Source organism: Drosophila teissieri, chromosome 3L (assembly GCF_016746235.2).
Source record: "Drosophila teissieri strain GT53w chromosome 3L, Prin_Dtei_1.1, whole genome shotgun sequence".
Taxonomy (NCBI): domain Eukaryota; kingdom Metazoa; phylum Arthropoda; class Insecta; order Diptera; family Drosophilidae; genus Drosophila; species Drosophila teissieri.
In genome coordinates this window covers 9,514,313-9,534,697 of record NC_053031.1, presented here as the reverse complement: position 1 = coordinate 9,534,697, position 20,385 = coordinate 9,514,313, and the positions used below count along the sequence as shown (strand labels likewise).

General features: G+C 43.6%; 1 protein-coding gene across 1 annotated transcript in view; it reads right to left on the bottom strand.

Moving 5' to 3' along the window:
- LOC122617053 (junctional adhesion molecule A) overlaps nt 1-20,385 on the bottom strand; it is a 63,205-nt gene that overhangs the window by 18,564 nt on the left and 24,256 nt on the right. Inside the window, exons 2-5 of the mRNA XM_043792715.1 lie at nt 14,024-14,265; nt 10,450-10,660; nt 9,795-9,922; nt 6,265-6,433 (exon numbers count right to left, since the gene is read on the bottom strand). Of these exons, the coding sequence (XP_043648650.1) occupies nt 6,265-6,433; nt 9,795-9,922; nt 10,450-10,660; nt 14,024-14,265 (750 nt within the window). The remainder of the gene's footprint in view (nt 1-6,264; nt 6,434-9,794; nt 9,923-10,449; nt 10,661-14,023; nt 14,266-20,385) is intronic.

Below are 20,385 nucleotides of genomic sequence, written 5' to 3'. Positions count from 1 at the left end.
ATGAAATTAGGTTTTCGCATAAATCCTTCGTAAATTTCCAAAGCCAAAGGAAGGGAAGGAGGAGTAGGAGTTGCTCAGGTGCGTTTACGATTGTGTGGGTTAAGTAGCCGTAGTTTACACGCCTGTAGATCCTTCCGCCATTTTTCTTCTGCCCTTTGTGTGTGTGTGTGTGTGTGGGACTGTGGCCTGCGGTTATTGTGGTTGCAGCTGACCACTGTCCTCCCACCGCCCAACACGCCCAGCACCTGACCCCCAAAAGGCGAAAGGTATCGCCTGGGCAACGAAATTAATCTCGTAAAATGTGCCAAAGTAGAAATGCAGAAATAAACAAAAGGAAAACAAAGGCCTGCCCCAAAATCCCCACCCCCATTCGTAAGTGTATCCATGACACCACCCAGAGCCACTCACACCCACTGAGTAGCAGAAAAACCCACCCAACCACCACCCACTCCACATATGTCACGGCAAAGTTTCGTATGCCGCTGCTCATGTAATTTATCAGTAAATTAAGCAATTTATTTTATTTATTCCATTACGTAAATCATGCAATTTGGCCCGATTTCATCATAGGTCGATGGCAACAATTTTCTGCCAACGGCAGCGATTTCTGCCCAGGATTTACATGCCACGCAGCCAGCTCACAAGTTTGTTTTTACCTACACACTTTGGTAATTTTATTAAAATCACTTCGAGTGCCTGCCGAAAGATGGAATTTGGCTCTTTACTGCGGGAAGGGGAGGCACTTCGAGCACGCAGTGCTGCCATAAAAGCAAACATAATGGGCATCAGACTCAAAACGATAGAAAAGAATATATCCGCCCACGTACGCATATGCGTCAAAACTTGGCTAGAAAATGTATGAATCTAATAAGCAAACGCAACAGCAACAGCAAAAGCAAAAGCCGTATATTATTAGCTGCGGATTTGTTTGCCGCCAAAACCCGAAATGTTCCTCCCTCTTTTACGGCAGCGAAGGAGTTATCCTCTTGACTCTTCGGCTTTGGCCAAAATATCGGGGTGGTCCTGTGGTCGCAGGATCCCCGCATCCTTCCCCTCGCCACACTTCTCCTACTTGGCTGTTCAACATGGCACAAATTATGTTAGCTGGCAATCTCTGAGGATTGACTATGCATGAAGCGAAGGCTCTGGGAATGAGAGATTGTGATGCCGACAGTGCTCAGATGTGGAAACCCACACACGGAAATGTTATCATAACTTATGGACAAAGTTTTTCCAGGCATTAGTTTTCGAGGAATTGCACTGTAGGAAATCAGAAGGATAATCAACAAAAAGTACTTGAAATTTAGAATAAGTGGCCTCTTTTGAAATAGTCATGAGAAAAACATCCCTGCGTAATAGATTTACATTCAATTATCACTTATTTCCAGGATGTCAACTAGCTTTAAAATCTAAATAAATAACTTTATTATTTGACTCCCTAGATTCACTTGAATAGAATGTCTTTCCCAACCATCTGAATTTAATAATTAAAGAAAGCTCTATAATCTCCTGGCCAATTAGAGTCCTTAATCTTTTGCAGTGTAATTGTTGGCGCCTATCAACAAAATGCCATCATTGCCATTTAAATACACACATCTCGCCTCTGCAATTTGCAGTAGCTTGTATTAAATTGTGTAGCCGGAATGCCAAACTAGCTGCAGCAGCAACAACAGTGCGTCACATTCGCATAGAGCCATCCACACAGGAAGTGCTGGCTTTGTGTGCTGCTCCTAATGTACAGACTAATGGGGCAGGAATGGAGGGCAGGTGGACAGTTGCCAGGATTCCCTGAACCCGAGAACTCTCGCCAACTTCAGTGGCACACGTACACACGATTAAAGGCGAAAGATGGCGAATGGAGCATACCTGCGAACTACACTGAGAAAGGAGTTTCAAAGTTTTCAAATAAAAGAAGTCACGAAATATGTCAGTCTTGTATTCTTGCATCGTTTAGTGGCATATTATCTGAAAGATGCCTCATGCTGTCCAACTCATTTCTCTTAGACATCAATATATAATCTCCGATCTGGAAACAGAAAGATTTTGGTAATCTCCACAGTGCACGCCGTGGGTCTGGCTCTGGGGAATCGGACTCCGGCACGGACTAGGACTAGCACTGGGAATCCTGGCCAAAGGACCAGGATCAGGAGGTGCGCACAAATACAAACGCGCAAACAATGAAACGAAATTTTTGCGCTACGGCATCCTTAAGGCGCAATGTAATTTCCTGTGACAAAATACAAAGCTAATCTGCAGCACACAGCGCTGCTGTCGGGCAACACGAAGTGGAATAAATTCGCCATCCTGCGAAACTTGACTAAAGGATTTTCGGCGTCCCTGGTCTCCGCTTGTTTGTCTGTGTGTGTGTTTGTGTGTGTGAGTTTTGCAGGACATACGGGTGACTTCGATACGTGCAGCAAGGCATGGGGATTTGGCTCCTCCACTTTTTTGGACGCGAAGCAGGTCAAGGCTTTAACTTCTCACACTTTTCCTGATCTGCCTGAGTCGTTTGGCATTTGATGAGCAGGCGGCCAACAAAAGCGCTACACAAATAGCCAAAGAAATTTCAAACTGGCGAAAATAAATCGAAACTTTGGATTTTCTCGTTCTTGTCCCCAAGTTTTTTCTTTTTTGGAGCATTGGAGGGGGTTTTGGATCAGATGGCCAGGACATTTGTCGGTGATTCCGTTTGATTTCTCAAGTGTAAACTGCGAGGGCAGCAGCGGCTGTATGCCGCACAAATATCAATATGCCAAGCCACGAGTCACCTGATCCCCCTTCCGCCATCATTCCTGCTTTGGCCATAATTGAATGGAGCCAGGTGGATGTTGTTCCATGCCACCAAACCTGCCACCCCCCCATCGAATTCCATCCTGCAAGGATGCATCGAAATCATCAGCAGCAAATAGGGCAGACTACCTGCTTAGGCATTCCGGCTACGCAACGTGGATGGACATGGACATGGACATAGACATGGCCTGGCACTGAGCTCCGAGTCCTGATTTACCCAATTGTTGCCTGATTGACAGGCACATCCAATGCAATCGCTCTCAAGGCGCCGAGTGCACAGTGGTTTTCGCCTGTGGTTTCCATATCCAATTTAATGCTGCTCCAGCATTCCGGCAATGCCCACTAATGCCGCTGTGGCGAAACCCAATTCGACGGCTTCCCAAGTCAGATATTCCCCAGGATGTGCTACTGACAGCTCCTGGCAACTTGGGTGCCGACATAACACTCAGTAATCAGGAAGGCAGATGGAAATGCAATAGTAAATTATCATTAGTAAACACAGATAGAAACAAACTGAAGCCAATGTCCATTAAAGTATTTTGCACTGCGTTTAAGAGGTGCATAGAACTTTCCATTCTAGAATTTATCCTTTTTATAGCTTCCAAGCTTATTTAATAAATATTACTTGATGGAATTCCAGGAACACATTTAGATGACCACTGCCTTGTGATTGCTAACAAAGTAATGCTGAGAACCTTGAAGCAGTTCTCACCACCCAGCTATGCATATCCTATCCTTGAGGAGTTTGGTTCGTCCGAAGGACATTTCTGATTGCCTGGCAACAGGGGGCTGGTAAAAGGACAATTGACAGGACCAGTCTGAAATCCAAACTATGAGCTGCGTTTTGTTTGCCTGTCACAACACGAGGCCCTGTTTCTGTCATTAACGCTCGAATTCAAGTGGCCTTCGACCTTCGACCATTGAGACTCATGGTGACGAAGCGCAGGCGAAGGTCGAAGTTCGGAAGCTAAATCCAAATGGATAATCTGATTTTCATACAGATTACGATTGTATATAGCTGCTGTGGAACAAGCAAAGCTGTTAGCCAAACTCATTCAGTCCACAGCATATAAGGCACTTGTTAATCCGCTTTACAAATAGTTTTTCAATAACCCAAATGCGTTTGTCGTTTAGCATTCAAAAACAAAGGGCACAAGCCTGGATAAACCATAAAGTCAATAGGAGTAATCTCGACTAAGAGTCTGGCACATTTGTTTAAAAAATATAAAAAGCAAATATTTTAAATATCTGAATTAATCACAATATAAAAAAAATCATAAAAGCGCATTCATAAAAAGGCCAACAGTTTGCTTTATTACTGTTTAGAATGCAATAAACAAATGAATGCAATTAATTTTTAATATTTCAGAAGTAAATGAAAGTCAATTAAATGTTAATTGCTTATAAATAAATGCATATTTTCGAATTATTCAACTTAATTCCTGAATGTTAATATACTTAAATTTGTCTTACTCAAAGTGAATAAGTTTAGTAAAAACGTTTTATTTATTCAGTGCCTACAACTTAGGGTCACTTTATGTCGTGATTTTATATTTATTTAAACAGTTTTGAAAGGCAATAAACATCGGATTTCACTCTCAGCTTATCGCTTAGAACATCCGGTGGAGTGTAAGCTCGTATATTCCGTGACCAAAATTCTTTTTTTTCCGCGTGCCGCGGCTTTTTGGCTCTTTGCATGTTGGGTCTGTTGCTTCATTATTTTGTTTGTTAAACCCACTATCGCACGGGCATCTCCGCAACATGGAGCCCACCTGGGTGCTGGGAAAACCCCAAAACAGGATCCCCGTTCTATGCCCCTTCGTATTCTATTTCTATGCATTCATGCATAATGGCTGGCAAACGTTTACAATGGCAACAGCATGGATTTCCGCACGTTACCATTTGCGGTCCATTTGCGGGAAAACGCTGGGTGGTGGTGGTGGTGGCTAGTAGTAGTGTCGGGGTCACCATGGTGCTGTTAGCATGATTGAAAAACGTGCCCCCTTCATTTCCGTATCCGGTGTGCCCCAAGCCGCACCCTCCTTTCAAATTGTATACCATTCGTTGTCACAGTCTGCCTCTCTGTCTCTCTGTCCCTCTGTCCCTCTGTCTCCCTGTCCCTCTGTCTCTTTGCTTTTGTGTCCTTGTCTGTGGCCTTTACAATTACGTAATTTATTTTAACTGTGTCAAATCCACGACGATCGACAGCGATTATGCTGGCAAATTGCAACAATTCCTCTGCCCACGCAGTCCCACTGGCAATTTGTAAATGTCGCCCGGCATCCGTCTTTGTGTTTTACTGGCTGGCGGGAAAATCCTTTCCCGGGTGCCAGAAACTCGGCGAACTCGTCTGTCTGGCACTCACTTAGCTGCAATTAACCGCAGTGTGCTAATTAATTTGCTCATAATTGATGCGATTATGTGCTGCGAGCCCCGCTGCAAAACAAACCACTGCTTCCCTCGTCCCTCCCATGGGTCACATCAAAACATCAAAACCCGAAATTGGGACAATTTCACTGGCGATACACGGGATACGGGAGATTGTGGAGAAGCGCTGCACTTTTGGGGTCCGGCTGGAAATCAAGCGAACCGAGTTGCTGCACAATTTATTAAGGACTCGGAGCCGGTCAATTGTGAAAGAGTCACGGGCATCCTGCATGCAGGCGGAAATGAGCCAAAATTGCAATCCGGAAAGCGGGCTCAGTTCGCTTGCAGTGGGTCAAGGCGGTCAGCTGTTTGGTGAGTTGGGCAGTTGGGTAGTTGGGGGGTCGGAGGTCACCAGTCGGTGCGGTGGTCACTGTCCACTGGTGGACCTCTGGATTTGGATCCCAGGCCCCCGGGCCAAGTCCATTTGACTTCATAAAACGTAGCGCTGGGCAACGCCCTGTCACGGATACATGTATTCAGATGCAAAAGCAGGACATTTGAAAGTTTGCCACACGGCGAAAAATCAATTTCTACTCGATCTAAGCTATTAGCGTTAATTACAAAATGAAATGTAGTTAGCTACTTTCATTAGTAGTATCTTGTAAAGCAGATTACCTAATGATTAGTAATCTCAAATTAAAATGCTTTTTAAAGACTCCCGTTGCTTCATTACACTAAGTAGTATGTAAAATAAACCAACAACTAACTTACTTTTCTTGCACTCTGCATGTTTTGTATAGAACTATACACATCCTTGATTCAAATTGGTTTCCCAGAGTATATGTGTGAGATAACATATTATTTTTTCGTGTGCAACGGAGCTTTAAGCGCAGCAAAGAAAACAAAATGGCAGCACAGTGGATGGCGGCTGTCGGGTTCGTTTGTCAGTTAATGTAAGCGCTCCTCTGCAAATGCCATTCCATGGGCGTGGCACTCGGCTATTTGCCCAGAGGATGCCAACAATTTCTGGGGCATGAGGGGGGTTGCTCCTCCGATTGTCCCGATTTTCGGGGGCAGGAGCAGGGGCAGGGCAATGGGGGTACTTACCATTTAGGACATGCACACGCACACTGGCCACATCTGCATTGGAGGGCGCGCAGGAGTATTTGCCCGAATCGGCCAGATCTGCATTCTGTATGAGCAGAAACGAGGTTGTCACATCGCCCTTTTCGGTAATTACCGACACGCCGCCTCTTGATGAATCATAATTAATGACCTGCAAATGGAGGAGGAGTACAGTCGGTGAGTCCTTAGTATTTTCCATTCATGTTAAATGCCATAAATGCCCCACTCCCCCACCTTTTCCCGCAATAATGTCAAAACAATGAGCGGCCAAACGGCAAGTCGCATGTTCCGACGGCTGTTGTGCCTAATGTCATTTTTGACCCTCCTTTAGAGTTGCACAAAAAATGTAGCAAAACATGTGGCACAGTAAATGGAGTTACGTAAAATTGTCTGCTGATTTTTTCTTTTGATTTTTTTCCCTCACCTCTCATCGCTGAGTGTAAATTATACACCTGAAGTGCAAAATAATCACAGAAACACTGCCCTTGACTGACACTCGTGGAATCGTGGAAATTGTGATTTTAATTGGAATTTGATGGCTGTGTTTCGTGATTAAAGTTAACTTTCGACATCAAAGATCGCGTGAAATGCCATGCAAATCAGGCGGATTTGAGGCTCCTGCTGCTTCCGCTTCTGTTCTCATTATGCTTATTACTTTCTGCCAGCCATCGCAGACAACTTGATATTATCGATTTGTGCAGAATGCCGGCAGGTCCTGTCCTGTGACCTGCCAAGGACTGGATTTAACAGCAGCTGAATGCATATTAAGTCGCTCCCGCCAGCTGACAAAAACGAATACCGGAATAATTTGCCAATACAGCAGGGCCAAAGTTCGCGTTAGAAGCGATAGAAGCTGACAGAGAATTGATATTAACACATAATGCCGCTGACAGGGCAAAGACTCTGTCACCAACAACAGAGGCGAAAAGAAAAGAAATGCTAGAAACAACAACGGCGGAAATGAGACGGCTCACAACCCTTGGCCAAAGGACCTCGGGCGCATAATCTGCCATCTAATCCGAACTAATCGACGGCATTTGCGATAGTTTGAGGAATGAGAGCGAAGTTAGTGTCACTGATAGTGATGACGATGGCCAAACAGATATAGACATCGAGGAATAGGGCAGGAAATTGGACAAATCAGTCCATTGATACCGATTACAAAAATGTGTTGATTGCACAATTACATCGGTTGAAAGGGGAAATTGGCAGCTAATTTATTCTTTGCATTTCACTATCTAAATGAATTGTCAAGTAATTTGTAAGTATTCTTCTTTGGAACTATAACTCTCAATTTAAACATATTTTTTTAAATAATTCAGTTATGAAGCGATACAGATATTGTACACAATTACTTTCCTTATATACCCCCAAAACAGTGGATGTCAGTCATGGGAACAATGAAAATGACACAAAGTTTGTCGCACAAACTTCTGGCAAGTGAAAAGTTTGCCTATCAGTGGGCACACGATATCCTGGCTCCATTATTGCTGACTCCAGCATAAAAACCATATTTGTGTTATAATATTTTTGCCCTCGGCGCAAATTAGTTAATGAGCATGGGTGGCAGGGGGGTGCTGCCGAAATACCAGTGAGTTGAAATAAATGCGAATCTGCAGTTTGTCATTTGATAAATTGAAAATAAAAATGCATGCTGCCATTGGAGGTTTAAAAATTCATGGCGTGCCGCTTGCAATTTTCATGACAACTGCAGCTGCTGCTGACTTCTTCAATCTGGTGGATCAGCTGGGATTGGTAATGGGATTTGGGGGGGGGGAAATGCCATACAAAAGACCCAAAAGAACGTAACAACGCGGCTGGAAAATGGCGAAAAGTAAATAAAATATTTGTGCAAAGTGTAGCTCATTGAAAATGCGCATATATTGGATTTATGTGGCACTCGGCCACGCAATAATCGCCCCCATATTGCGAGCATAAAAATCCGGCATAAAAATCCTTAGTAAATAAAAAAGTCGCTAAAGACGCTAAAGATTTGACTGAAATAATCGTGAAAAGTGGAGCAAACTGACGACCCATTGAAAATCCCACTTGAATGCCAAGAAATTGGCTATTAGCTGAAAGCAAGGCCACGTGAAATGTCAGTTATTTGCTGGAATTAGCCGGAATCCCATCCGCCATGCTAGCCACACACATATGCCACAGTCGAGCTGTCAAGGATCTGACCTCATGTGCGAAGGGGCGAGAATATGCAACACGTTAATTACAATTAGCGAGCGGAAGTGCGAGGCAAAAAGTGTTGCATACATTTCAGGGATCCGCGCTGCAAGTGCATCAACTGGGTTTATCCATCCATTAAACTAATTAACAGCAAATTTGCATGGATCGTAAATAATCCGTGTGCACGGAGCACGAAGTACGAAGTGCGCCAAAGTACGGACAGCGCAGGACTTGGCAAAGCCTGCAGCAAGGACGCGTTAAGGTTCCTGCGGCCACTCATCGCACACACACACACACACACACAGGTGGGATTTTAATTAGAAAATTCCTGGAATAAATTAAAATACGCCAAGTAGCTGTGCAAGAAGTGAGCAGCAGTTGTTGGCCGGATTTGTGTGTACAGCGCATTTAACACCGCTTTCTCTTTCCTTTTTTTTTGCCCCACAATCTTTTACTCGCAGCGTTTTTTGTTGATATTTTGTTTGGCTCTTGCAGCGCAATTAGCGTGCAACTGTTGCGGATTTAGCACTGTGCAATTAGCCAGCACTGGCTGCTGCTTAGCCTGGCTAAGACAACAGGGCTAATTGGCAGGAGCGAAAGGACAATTACATGGAGATTGAGCAGCCGATCTGAAAACTCTCTGCTCCATTTTCTTTATTCCTCTATTTGTTAAGAGCGCGGTAATTTAAACATGACCTGTCCGCCAAAACGTCATTGGGCGAGTTATCCTTGACGCATTTGCAGTTGCTTGTGTGAAGGACGCAGGACGCAGGACAACAGCTCCCGTTGATTCGCTCATTAAAATAACAACAGCTGACGTTTAAATCTGACGAGGGTTCCCCCAAAAAACAGAGACTGTGGAATTGGCAAGGAGGTGTCAGCGAACGGCAATGGAAGGACATGGAAGGATAACTTCCGCTGACATCCGGTGGCGTATGACCAACGAAGTTTGCTCGGGGGCATTGAAGTTTTCTGATTTGGAAGTCAGCTTTCCAAAGTTGGGCATGACATATGTCATTGTTAAGCGAAACGAAATACTGCTGATGAGGGCAATTAGAATGGTTGAGAAATCAGTAAAATTCACAGATCATTTCTAAGTTTGCAAAGAAATCGTTGTTTGTATTTCTTACATACATTTATAATTACAACCTAGTTTATTAGGGAATTCTAGTCTAGTGACCAACATTTTGTATAACGAGAATTAACCAAGAAACCATGAATTAAAACTGTTTATTTCTAAAACCATTAAACGTTATTTCCTCGAGCAGCTGAGATGAACTAACTTGAAGTGGTCAATTTTCAGTGACTGTAAAATAACAATAAGCTTTAATTACCTCCTCGTGATGATACCAAAAGATGTAGGCCGGCGGTTCGGGGCTGAACTTTACAGTGCAAGTGAGATTTATGGTGCTGCCTTTATCCACGTGAAGGTCAGGACCTCCCAGGATGGTGGCCGTTGGCACTGAGGAAGATAGAGAAAGGCGAGGAAAAGTAAGTGCATGGAGAGAAATTTATATATATGTAGGAGGATATAGGGATGAAAGGTGGGCGCTGCGCGTTGGCTGGCACTGTAGAATAATAAAGTACGAGATAAAATGGAATTATTGTCGTATAAAAACCAGGTCCTCGAAGTCCTTTCGACGCGGGACTTCGCCTTTCCTTGGCCGTGCGTGTTACTCACTCGTTTGCTGTGTGTAATTTATTTGTTCAAGAACTTCGTTTTTCTCTGCAATTCGGGGTGTGCTTCAATTCTTTTTCTTTTTTTCGCTCTTTTTTTTTTTGGTTTTTTTTTTTTGTCTTTTGTCATCAGCCGTTCAGCGAGTGCCCTTTGTTATTTGCGACGACGACGACAAATGGTGTATTTTTTATGAAGCCCGTGTGCTTCGAAACCGAAACCGAATCGGCACCGAAATCCCAATCCCGATGCCGATGCCGATGCCAATGCCAATTCCGATCCCAAGGACTCTCCTCTTGAACTGCTCAACTCACCCACGACATTCAGGCGAACGAAATAGCTGCGCACTGGCTGTGTGGATATCTGGCACTCGTACATGCCGGCGTCCCGTTTCTGGGCCCACTTTATCTGCAGTGTCCAGTCCTCCGTGTCCTGGTGATGGGTCGCCTGGAAGCGCTGGTCGCTGGTGTAGGTGTACGAGCCCACCGTCAGTATGTGGATGTCGCGGTGCCGGATCCAGGACACCTGTAAAACACCAGAAACAATCGTAAATATTTGCACTCTCGCATGGGCTAAATCAAAAGGGGAATACCAGATACAGAGTAGGGTTAATCCAACTAATGGAGTACAGACATTGCTGGAAAATGTTGCGAAATTTATGAGCCACAGTAGTGCAAGCAAAAGTAAATAACTTGCTTTATAAACAAATCAAAAATCTTTTTCCCTACATCGCACATAGCTTTTTATGAATCTTTTTCAAACAATTCAACTCACATTCAATTAGCTGCTCTGCATCCAGAACGATATCATTATTTTAAAGCTCGTAAAATCGCACCATTTGTCTGCTGCTTGACTAAGCGGCGGCTGGCCCATTAAAAATGCAGCAATTGAAAACGAATTGCCGACGCAGTGCCATCAAAATCGAATAAAAGTCCCAGCTAGAAGGAGCTCAAGGATCTGAAGGCGTCCCGAAAGGATGGGCGATGAAAAAGTTTTGCATCTTTTTCGGCTGGGCGTACGTGACGTATGAGCGACGTGTGACGAGCGGGTTTGGATGAAATATAAAGGGGGGAGAAATCCACGAATCTCGGCGGATTCTCTAGAGAAACCACTGCTCTGGTCGTGCTTGAGCTGTTTTGGCTTTGCTTAATTATCACAAACTTTTTAAGTAGTTTGCGGTGCACAGAGATAACTTTGTAAGCTGGCTGCGCGGCGGCTTATATAAACTTATTAAGTCAAATGTAAATGCAAAATTATCGCACTTGACAGCCGCGTACCCACATGCACCGCCATATGTGTGTACGTACATGTGTATGGTGCTTTCTCGCAGCGAAAAGAAAGCATGCGTGCGTTTAATTATACGCAATTTCGTTGCATACTTTCGAGGGCCGCCTTCAACAATTCTATTTTTCGGTTTAAGGATCGCATGCAGTTATCCTGTCGGCCTCTGTTTTTTCTTTTTTTTTGGTTAGGTGTTTACTGCTGCTCTGTGAAAATGCAGCGAGAGTGCATAAAAGTGCGAAAAACATGGTTCTCGCACTTTTGACAACTAACGCATACACTCGCAACGACATTGCCGCCATTAAACAAACATTTTACGCAACAAATTAAAGCGTAATTAACAAGTGCACGCTGTGCTGCATGCGGTCCTGTAATGGAGCCACACCCCCAAAACCCCAAGCCCCCCAGCCCCCCGCTGGCCACCGGGGGGTGGGCTCATATTAGCAGCAACGCCCCAGCAAAATGAATAGCAGATGCAGAGCAAACAAATTCGCACTGTTCAATACCGAAATTGGCCAATACGCCACAGATACATATGTATATGTATATTAATATATAAATATACCTACTGGTCATGCGCTTTATCTAAGTTACACGTATGATAAATATAAACTAAATCACATTGATGGATTGATTCATATAAATCATATAGGTATCCTTCTCCATGGCTCTCGATATGTTAAATATTTAACTGATATGACGAAGTACTCTTGGTGTGAAGTACATCTAATAACAAAACCAACATGACATAAACATTTATATTTAATGTGTGCTAAAAGTTATCAATTTGATAAGGAATGCTAGCTTGTAGGAACTCGTATGTCTTATAGTTTTTGAATAAACATTTTTTTCTTGCCGTGTACGACATGCGGAACAGCAACAGCAGCTCGACATTCCGCTTCAAGTTGCGAGTTGTGCCCATTGGGCGGGGAGGAGTCAAAGCCATTGAGCCACCCGGGTGGTGCCAAGTGGCAAGTGGTGCAGCTGGGTGGTGCTCTGTGGCGGCAGTGCAACTTTTGGCTTCGTGCAACTCGGACTGTGAGCCAAGTGCTGTTGACGCGTGCGGCGAGAGCAATTTCGTGAAATTGTTTAAATAATTTCGCGCTCAAATGCAATTCAGATTGCTGCAGAGAGAGAGAGGGGCGGGAGCGGAGCGAATGGGCGTGGCAGGACCTGGGCAGGACCCAAAAAGGTTCGCCCACTTGAGGTTGCACAGTTGATGTATGTGTTAGCCGACATGGGTGAGTTTACTGGGGACTGGCCCTCGACGTCCCTCTTTTGTTTGGCAAGAAATTAAAAGTTGCGCCCTGCTAACGGCATCCTGCAACGCCATCCGCATTCGCATCCGCACTCGCATCCGCATCTCCATTTCACTGCTGGCTGCCAGCGGGATCCACTTCCTGGTGGCGCATTTGTGTCAAGTGCTCGCGAGCGTGTTGAAAGTTTGTTGGTTTTTGGCATCGCATTTTCCCTTTGGCAGCATGGCGAAAATGAGAATTGGCGGGCATCTATATGCAAATTTCCACTTTTTTTCCTTCTTTTTTCACAGGATAATAAAGCAGCGCCTGGGGCACAGCGACGTGTGTCCCTCACTCATTAATCGCCAGACCCAACTGCTAACTGCCTAATTATTCATATTAAAAAGTTGATACCCTTTGCAGTCGAAAGGTGTTTCGACAATTATACGTATTTCATTTCACTAAACATACTTTGCAAGGGCTGCCAGCTGGGCAAATGAAATGCTGCAAAACGATTACAAAACGAATGAATACATACATATATCTGTGGAATTTTTTATGCCGTCTGAATGTGACAGCATTCCAGGAAACACTGGAAATCCAGCCCCCGGAGCAGCAGGTTGCCCCCGGGCCGACCTTTGTCTTGTGACCCCGCAGCAACGAGGAGGACGGGAGCAATTAAAGCAGATAAACAAAAGAAACAATTGCGAAACAACAACAGAACAAAAAGCGGGGAGGTAAAAAATGAAATTGCTAAATTTCCAAAGAGACAAAACACCGAAACTTACAGCCAACTTGAAAGCCGCCTTACCGCAAAAGGCAAACAAAACGAGGGGCGTGCCGTGAGGTTAAGGAACTAATTAAAAATTTCCCCGTCATGCTATGGGGAATTACATTTTGGTCTACGCGTCGGCGAGCAGTTTTTAGGCAATCGGCCAAGAAATCAACGCGAGAGGCGGCCACAAAAAATAAAAATTATTCCGCGCATGGAGAATAAACGCAAGTTGGCCCAAACTTTAATGGCCACGAAGATTTCGCTGTCGACACGCACGACAACAAACTTTGCGACACGAGTTCGCTGTTAGCCACGAAAGTCAGTCAGATTCAGGTGCACACTTAAAGAAATAAAGAGTACTATTCATTATATTACAACCATGAACCAAAAAAGTAAGTTTAATATGATTTTAATATCATAGATTGTTAGTCCCTTTACCTTATTTTGAAAATTATAAATTTATAAATTAGAAAACTAATTACATTAATATGTGATTAGCCTGGTTTTTAGAAGTGCGCTTCTCGATATAGGTATTAAATCTTCTAAATACAATTGAACACTTTTCTGCCAGTGCATCTTTAAGCCGAAACTCACCGTTTTGTTGGCCAAATTGCGCACACGGCAGCTGAGATAGGCGGACTTGCCCATGAGGGCGGTGACATTGCGCGGCGTCGAGGGATCGAAGTAGGGCTCCATCCACTTGGGATGCGTGTAGGCGGCGGTGGGCGCGGTGGGCAGGAGGAGGGCGGCCTGGCCGGGAGTGGGCGTGGTTGTCAGCAGGTCGTCCAGCGAATTGTAGCCCTCGATGGGTCCCTGCACACCGCCGTTTGTCATGTCTGAAAATGGGTGGAAAAAAGCAAAAGAAAAAAAAACGGCAAAGTGAGAAGTGAATTTCGGTGTGAAAAAGTCAAAAGCTGCAAATAGACACAAATGCTAAAGCTAAACCCCGCACCCCCCGCATCACCCAGGGAACACGTATGCAAATGTGAACCTTTTATCTTTGTGCGGTTCACCACGAAAATATTAAAAACCCAAAGTGCATCTGTTGGCAAGAAATTTGTGCAGCGGCATTTGTGCCAGTCGCACACAAAATGACATTTACATTCATTCAGTCACTCGGATTCGCCCCAAAAAACCCCATAAAAACCCAACACGCTGAGTAACACTCTTCTGGGATGCACTCGTCATGGGGTCAGAGGTCGCATTCGAGTACCGCCCTAACTTTGCTCATTAAACTCTGTGGTCGAAAGGTGGGTTCAAGTGGCCTAGGGCCTTGGTATTAGGCCTGTGACCATTTACTCGCCATTAGAATGATGACCTGGGGTGCTGGTCAATGGTATTTTTAAATCCAAGTAGTAGCAGGGAAGTGATGTGCAAGGCACAGTGACAAGAAGGTATTTTATTTATGAAAATAAAAGTAAATAAACTATATATCATATCATCATATAGCTTACATAAAGTTTCAAATGATTTTATTCATTTTATATGATTTAGAGTAGAGCTACCACGTCTGACTAAAGTTCTAAAGTATCAAAAGAGCTTTCTAAAGTGCGCAGCTCTAAAAGTAACTCTACTGATTATGAATAATTTCCATCCAACAAGTATTAGACATGAGAAAATCACATTTTGTGGCTGTCATGTTTTTTAAAATGTAAGTCACTGTACGAGGCAACAACTGGGATCCTACTAGATGCTGCAAGTGGTGAAGGGACTGGGAGAAAGTGGTGTGAAGAAAGGGGTTTGGAGAAAGGGGGCAACTTTCGAGTGAGTGAAGTGTTTGCGGTTGGCAAGTACAAGTGCACACACACACACACACATGCTTACAGCGGAATTGTGTCACTGCTCACACATGCACACACACTCACACACACGCACACAGATGGCAAGACCGCAAGTCTCCCTTTCTTTTCCTGCGGCGAACCCTTTTCACTGTCGAGCTCATGGTTATGCAAAATATTTGCACTCAAATCATATTTCAAGGATTAAAACTTGCATTCATTTGAAAACTGTTTTTCCACATGCACGCGCCCATCGCACACATACACACAAACACACAGAGAAATATCGTTTCAAAAGTTACAAGAAGTCGTTTAAAAAACTATTCTAATTTTGTTTAAAAAATAGAAACTTTGATCGAAGTTGTTGATACCTAAGATAGCTTAATAATGTGTCAATTACTATAGGCAACATTACTTATTTAGGAAGTTGCAATATTTTTTCTCAGTGTTGCAAAACATACAAATGCGCACCCACAACTTCGGCTTCATTAAACAAAATACAGCTGGCAAAATCCGCCCGCCCCCCAAGTGACGTGCCTTTCCAAGCATAAGGGGGCGTGGCAAGCTCAATATGCTTAATGTGGGTTAATTTGAGTGAAGGTGGCATTTAATTTAAACTTCTCCCCACTGCAATTGGCATCTTCTTCGCCACAGTCACCACTTATCCAGCTGGCAAATGCTCCTCCTGTCTGTCTATCTGTCTGTCTGTGTCTGCGTGTGTGCGTGGGTGTATCCTTCGACTCGCAGGACATTTGTCGATGCTCAGCTTAGTGGTTTGTTAACTACACTCATGTTAATGTCGCTCCTTTTGCCCAAGTGCATCTATAAGACATACCACCATGTGCGTAGGTCCCTGTAAACAGCATCATCTTCCGAAAATCCCCTCTTTACAGATAATCGAAGGAGTTCTTGTTGCCCCCGAGTGCACAGCGACAACAGCCGAAGGCTTATTGCAATTATAATGGGATATTCCAGCTAAGACATGAAATAGTAGCCGGTAGACTGCATCTAATCATATAATATATATGTTGTGCATCAACTCTCATTAAATTTTCGTATGATTTTGTTTCAGGATAATTAGGTAAATTTCTACAATGTGTTTAAATGTAGCAAAAAGGGCTAAGCTTGGAAATGTTTGTTACACATAATTATCAAAAAGGGAATGCGAAATGAGTTGCAGATGGCATTGTATTTACATATTCAAAGGTCAGCTGCCATTTAAGAAGTTAGGAAAGCAGTTGAGTCATAAATGGCACTTTTTAAACTACTCTAATTTTACCTGAATATTGTTTAAACTTAAATTGCTTCTCTTAAGCCTCAATGAGCCAGGCTGTGTGCGCTTTAAGGAGCGGTAAATTCGAATTCAATTGCCACCGCTGAATTTCCCCATTTGGGGGCGCTGGGAAAGCGGCATGTGTGCAAGTGGGTGCGATTCGAGTGAGTTTTCCCACTTTTTCCCACTTTTCCTCCCCCTGAGCGTGTGTCTGGGGTTGGTTTAATCATTACGCGGGCTAGGCCATTCCACCAGTCGCCTCCTTTCGCCAATCTCCCATCTCCAATCTCCCATCTCCCACCTCCAGCTACCCGAAAAACTCAACTCCTACATCGCAGCCCACTTGATTCACCCACTCACACAATGACTTTGCATATTTGCCCTTAATTTTCGACAACGTTGACGAGCCGCGTGGAGCAATTAAGAAAACTTTTGCAATTTTCACGCTTTTGTTTCGGCATTCTTTTTTCCATTTCCCCCCCTTTTTTTTTGGTAGTAGACCCACACGAGGAGCATGGCGACTGAAATGATGCGTAATGTGCAACACTTTGAACCGTTGACTCAATGAATTTGGCTTACAAAATAGAACATCCCTTCAACACAACGCCCATAATTGCCTGCTTATGTTGGGGAGCTGTAAGCTGTGGCAAGTTGGGGATTCCGACGCACTTAATTGTGTTTAATGGCATTGAATTTCATAGTAAATATCGTTACATTTCGCTGCCTTCGCGGTAATTAAAAATCAACATTGGCTGGGTATCGAGTTACATGGCATCCTCCATTTGCAGCTTCTTATTTCCAGCTCTTATTTGTAGCTTGTGCTGGTGGAGTTAAGGGGTATAATGAATTTCTGGTATTAGTTCTACTCTATATATATAAAAGTGCTATTTACTTAAAAGCTTAGTTAAAATGTTGTGGGTTTATTTAAAATCCATGATATAAACATAAACATGTTGTAAGAAACTCGTATGCGCCATACTTAAAGTATACTATGTTGGTATGCTTTATGTGATATATTTTGAATGCCTAATGGGTATCTTGTAGTCGATACCCTGCTCTGTGTAGCATCTTCCTTTCTGTCTATCGACTGCTCTATCGCAGCACTCATTTCAGATGACGAGGGCAATTGGAAAGGCTGCCGAACGTGGCCTGCCAACGGCTCCTTGAGTAATGATGCCTTTTGACATTGTCTAAGCGTTTTAATGCGTGGAATCGTGAGTTGGCTGGAAATCAAATGGGCATTGAGATGTCGGCCCTCGAATATGCACGCGGCCACCACTCAGCCACTCAGCTACTCAACATTGTGAACCACCAAACCGCCGAACCACCGAACCAGTGAACCACTGAACCATTCCAGGATCAAGTCACTCATTTATTTATGTTGAGCACGGTGCATTGGGGGGCTTTTGGTGGCTGGGGCACGCTGCTCTTTTGGCCATCATCGCCTGCGGCTGGGATGTCTTAATTAAGCTTAAATGATGCTGCAAAATTTATTTCATCTCGCACCGGGAGCAATATCGCCAACTGGGGGTTAAGGTGCGAGCATCTTCTATATACATACATACACGCCTGCCATGCATATAAATTATCCAAGCAAATTACAAGGCACGAAAATTGAAATTGTGTATATGGATGTGCAGATGGGCAGATGGGCGGTGCTTAACGGCGGTGGGCGTGGCTGTTTGGCTCTTGAATTCGCTGTCATATTTGCTCCGCTTCTTTGCTTCACACATAATAATTTTTAATGCTGTTCATTAATTAGCGTCAATCGAGAGGAGCTTAATTGCTCACATGATTACCCCCCAAAAAGAAGTGGCGAAAAAATGCGTGTCTACAAATTGGAAACACAATGGGAGTCTGTTCCGGCAATTTTCAGCAAAAAGTGGATCATATTCTCCGCAGGAGTTTACCCATTCATTGGAAATAATTGATTAACAAGTGGATAATTATTGCTTGTCATTATTCGAGTTTTTCTTGCCAATTTAAGGCATGTCTGGAATTTCGAATCAAAATGCAACCAAAAATCATGGCATACCAATTAAGCACTCTACATAAAATAGTGTTGCTCTTCAAAGATAGATAACCACATTTTTCATATTTAACAAAAGAAAAACATCTTGTACGTAAACTAGTTTCTGCACTAAAATTTTACAATTTAAAAGTTTACATTTTGAAAAGAAAATAGTTTATGTGTATATATTAGATTTGGGATACGAAGCCAAATGTGATGCTGTTATTTTTTTTGCCTGCCATCTTTTTTACTTTCTCGAAAAGTTCACAGAGTGGCCCGCAAAAGTATGCTATGGAAAATAAATCCGTCCAGCCTCAAAAGGAAATAGTTTGTGCATGAGGAATTTGTTGGTTCCACTTAATTTGTTTCGGGATACACCGCTGCACACCCACACACACACACACACACACACACTGGGTTATAATCAAGACACATTTCCCGGCTGTCTGAGGCAATTTAAGGGCTTAACATCCTGTTTGCTGCCTTTGTCTCTTGTTATCTTCAACCTTGATTGACAACATTTTTGTGCAGCGTCCTGTCCTCCTGGCCAATGTTGTTGTTGTTTCTGCTGTTGTTGTTGCTGTTGCTGTTGTTGGTGTTCCGGCTTGTTTGTCTTTGCATAGCCACTTCGTATGACAAAACATGCGATACAACACGACAACAAGAACAGGCAACAACTCACACACTCGCACACCTACAGACCCACACACGAGCAGGAGAGTGTGTGTGATCATATATGCACACTTGGCTTAGACAAGAGCATAATTCTTGTTATGAAATATTCGTAAAATTCATACAAAGTACAAGCAAATGGCATGTGAGTAAGTTAAAAGAAGTGTGTGCGTGTGTGTATGTGTGCGGGTGTTCGCGTGTGTGTTCGTGAGTGTGCCTGAGTGTGGGTGTGTGTTTGCTCTTCAGGCATTGAAGGCCGAAAGCATAAAGTGAAGTTTATACAAGAAGTTGCCTGTGCTCCTTCTTCGGGTAATCCCGGTATCCTGGAAGTCCTGGTTTCGGTTCAGCTTCTGGTTCTCGTCCTCGTTCTAGTTCTCGTTCGTGTTCTCATTCTCGTTCTGGTTATGGCGTGGCTTATCACCTCTGGCATGGGTTGAAGCTTATAATGAAGCATTGTTTGCCGCTCAAAGTTTGGCCAGAATGGAAAACAACAACAACAGCAACAGCTGGAGCTCGAGCTGCAGCTTCAACAAAAAGACAAGCCACAGGCAGAATGGCGAGGAGAATGGCGAAATCTCTCGTCTTCTCTTCACGAGATATTAAAACAATATTTGCTGGGACTAAAGTTGGTCGCATAAATGCATGCAGCTGCTTATACAGAAACCTAAGTACGTTTGGTTAAAATTTCAGAAGAGCACTGAGAACAATAAAGCTAAAGAACTTGTTTTCTAGATCCTTTTTCCCCAATGAATATCAAAATCCCTTTAAAAGGTGTCTAAAAAGATGCAGTAAAACGACTGAGCTTGGAACTGAAAATTGTAGGTGGCATATTATATTTTTAGATGCATTAACTCAAGCAAATCCTTTAGTCAATCCTTTTTGCTCTGTGCAACATTTGCATGATAATTTAAATCAAGGAGCTTCTGTGGAGCTGTTTACCTATTGCTTTTGCCCAGCAATTTGCCTGCTCAGTTCTTGATTATAGCCCAAACCCATTGCCGTCTGTTATTGTTTGGCATTTTGCACTAGTCTCGGTTTTATTAATGATCACCATAGATTTCCCAATCAGTATGTGTAATGCCTTTCCGCCCCAATTGTGCGGGTCACCACCCCAAAGGGCCACGCCCCCTGCCTGGGGTCCCTTTTATGCCGACTCCATGGGTGTGTGAAAGAAATCTATTCAATGACTTGGAAAAGGGTCTGCCATGTCCTTGGGTCCTTG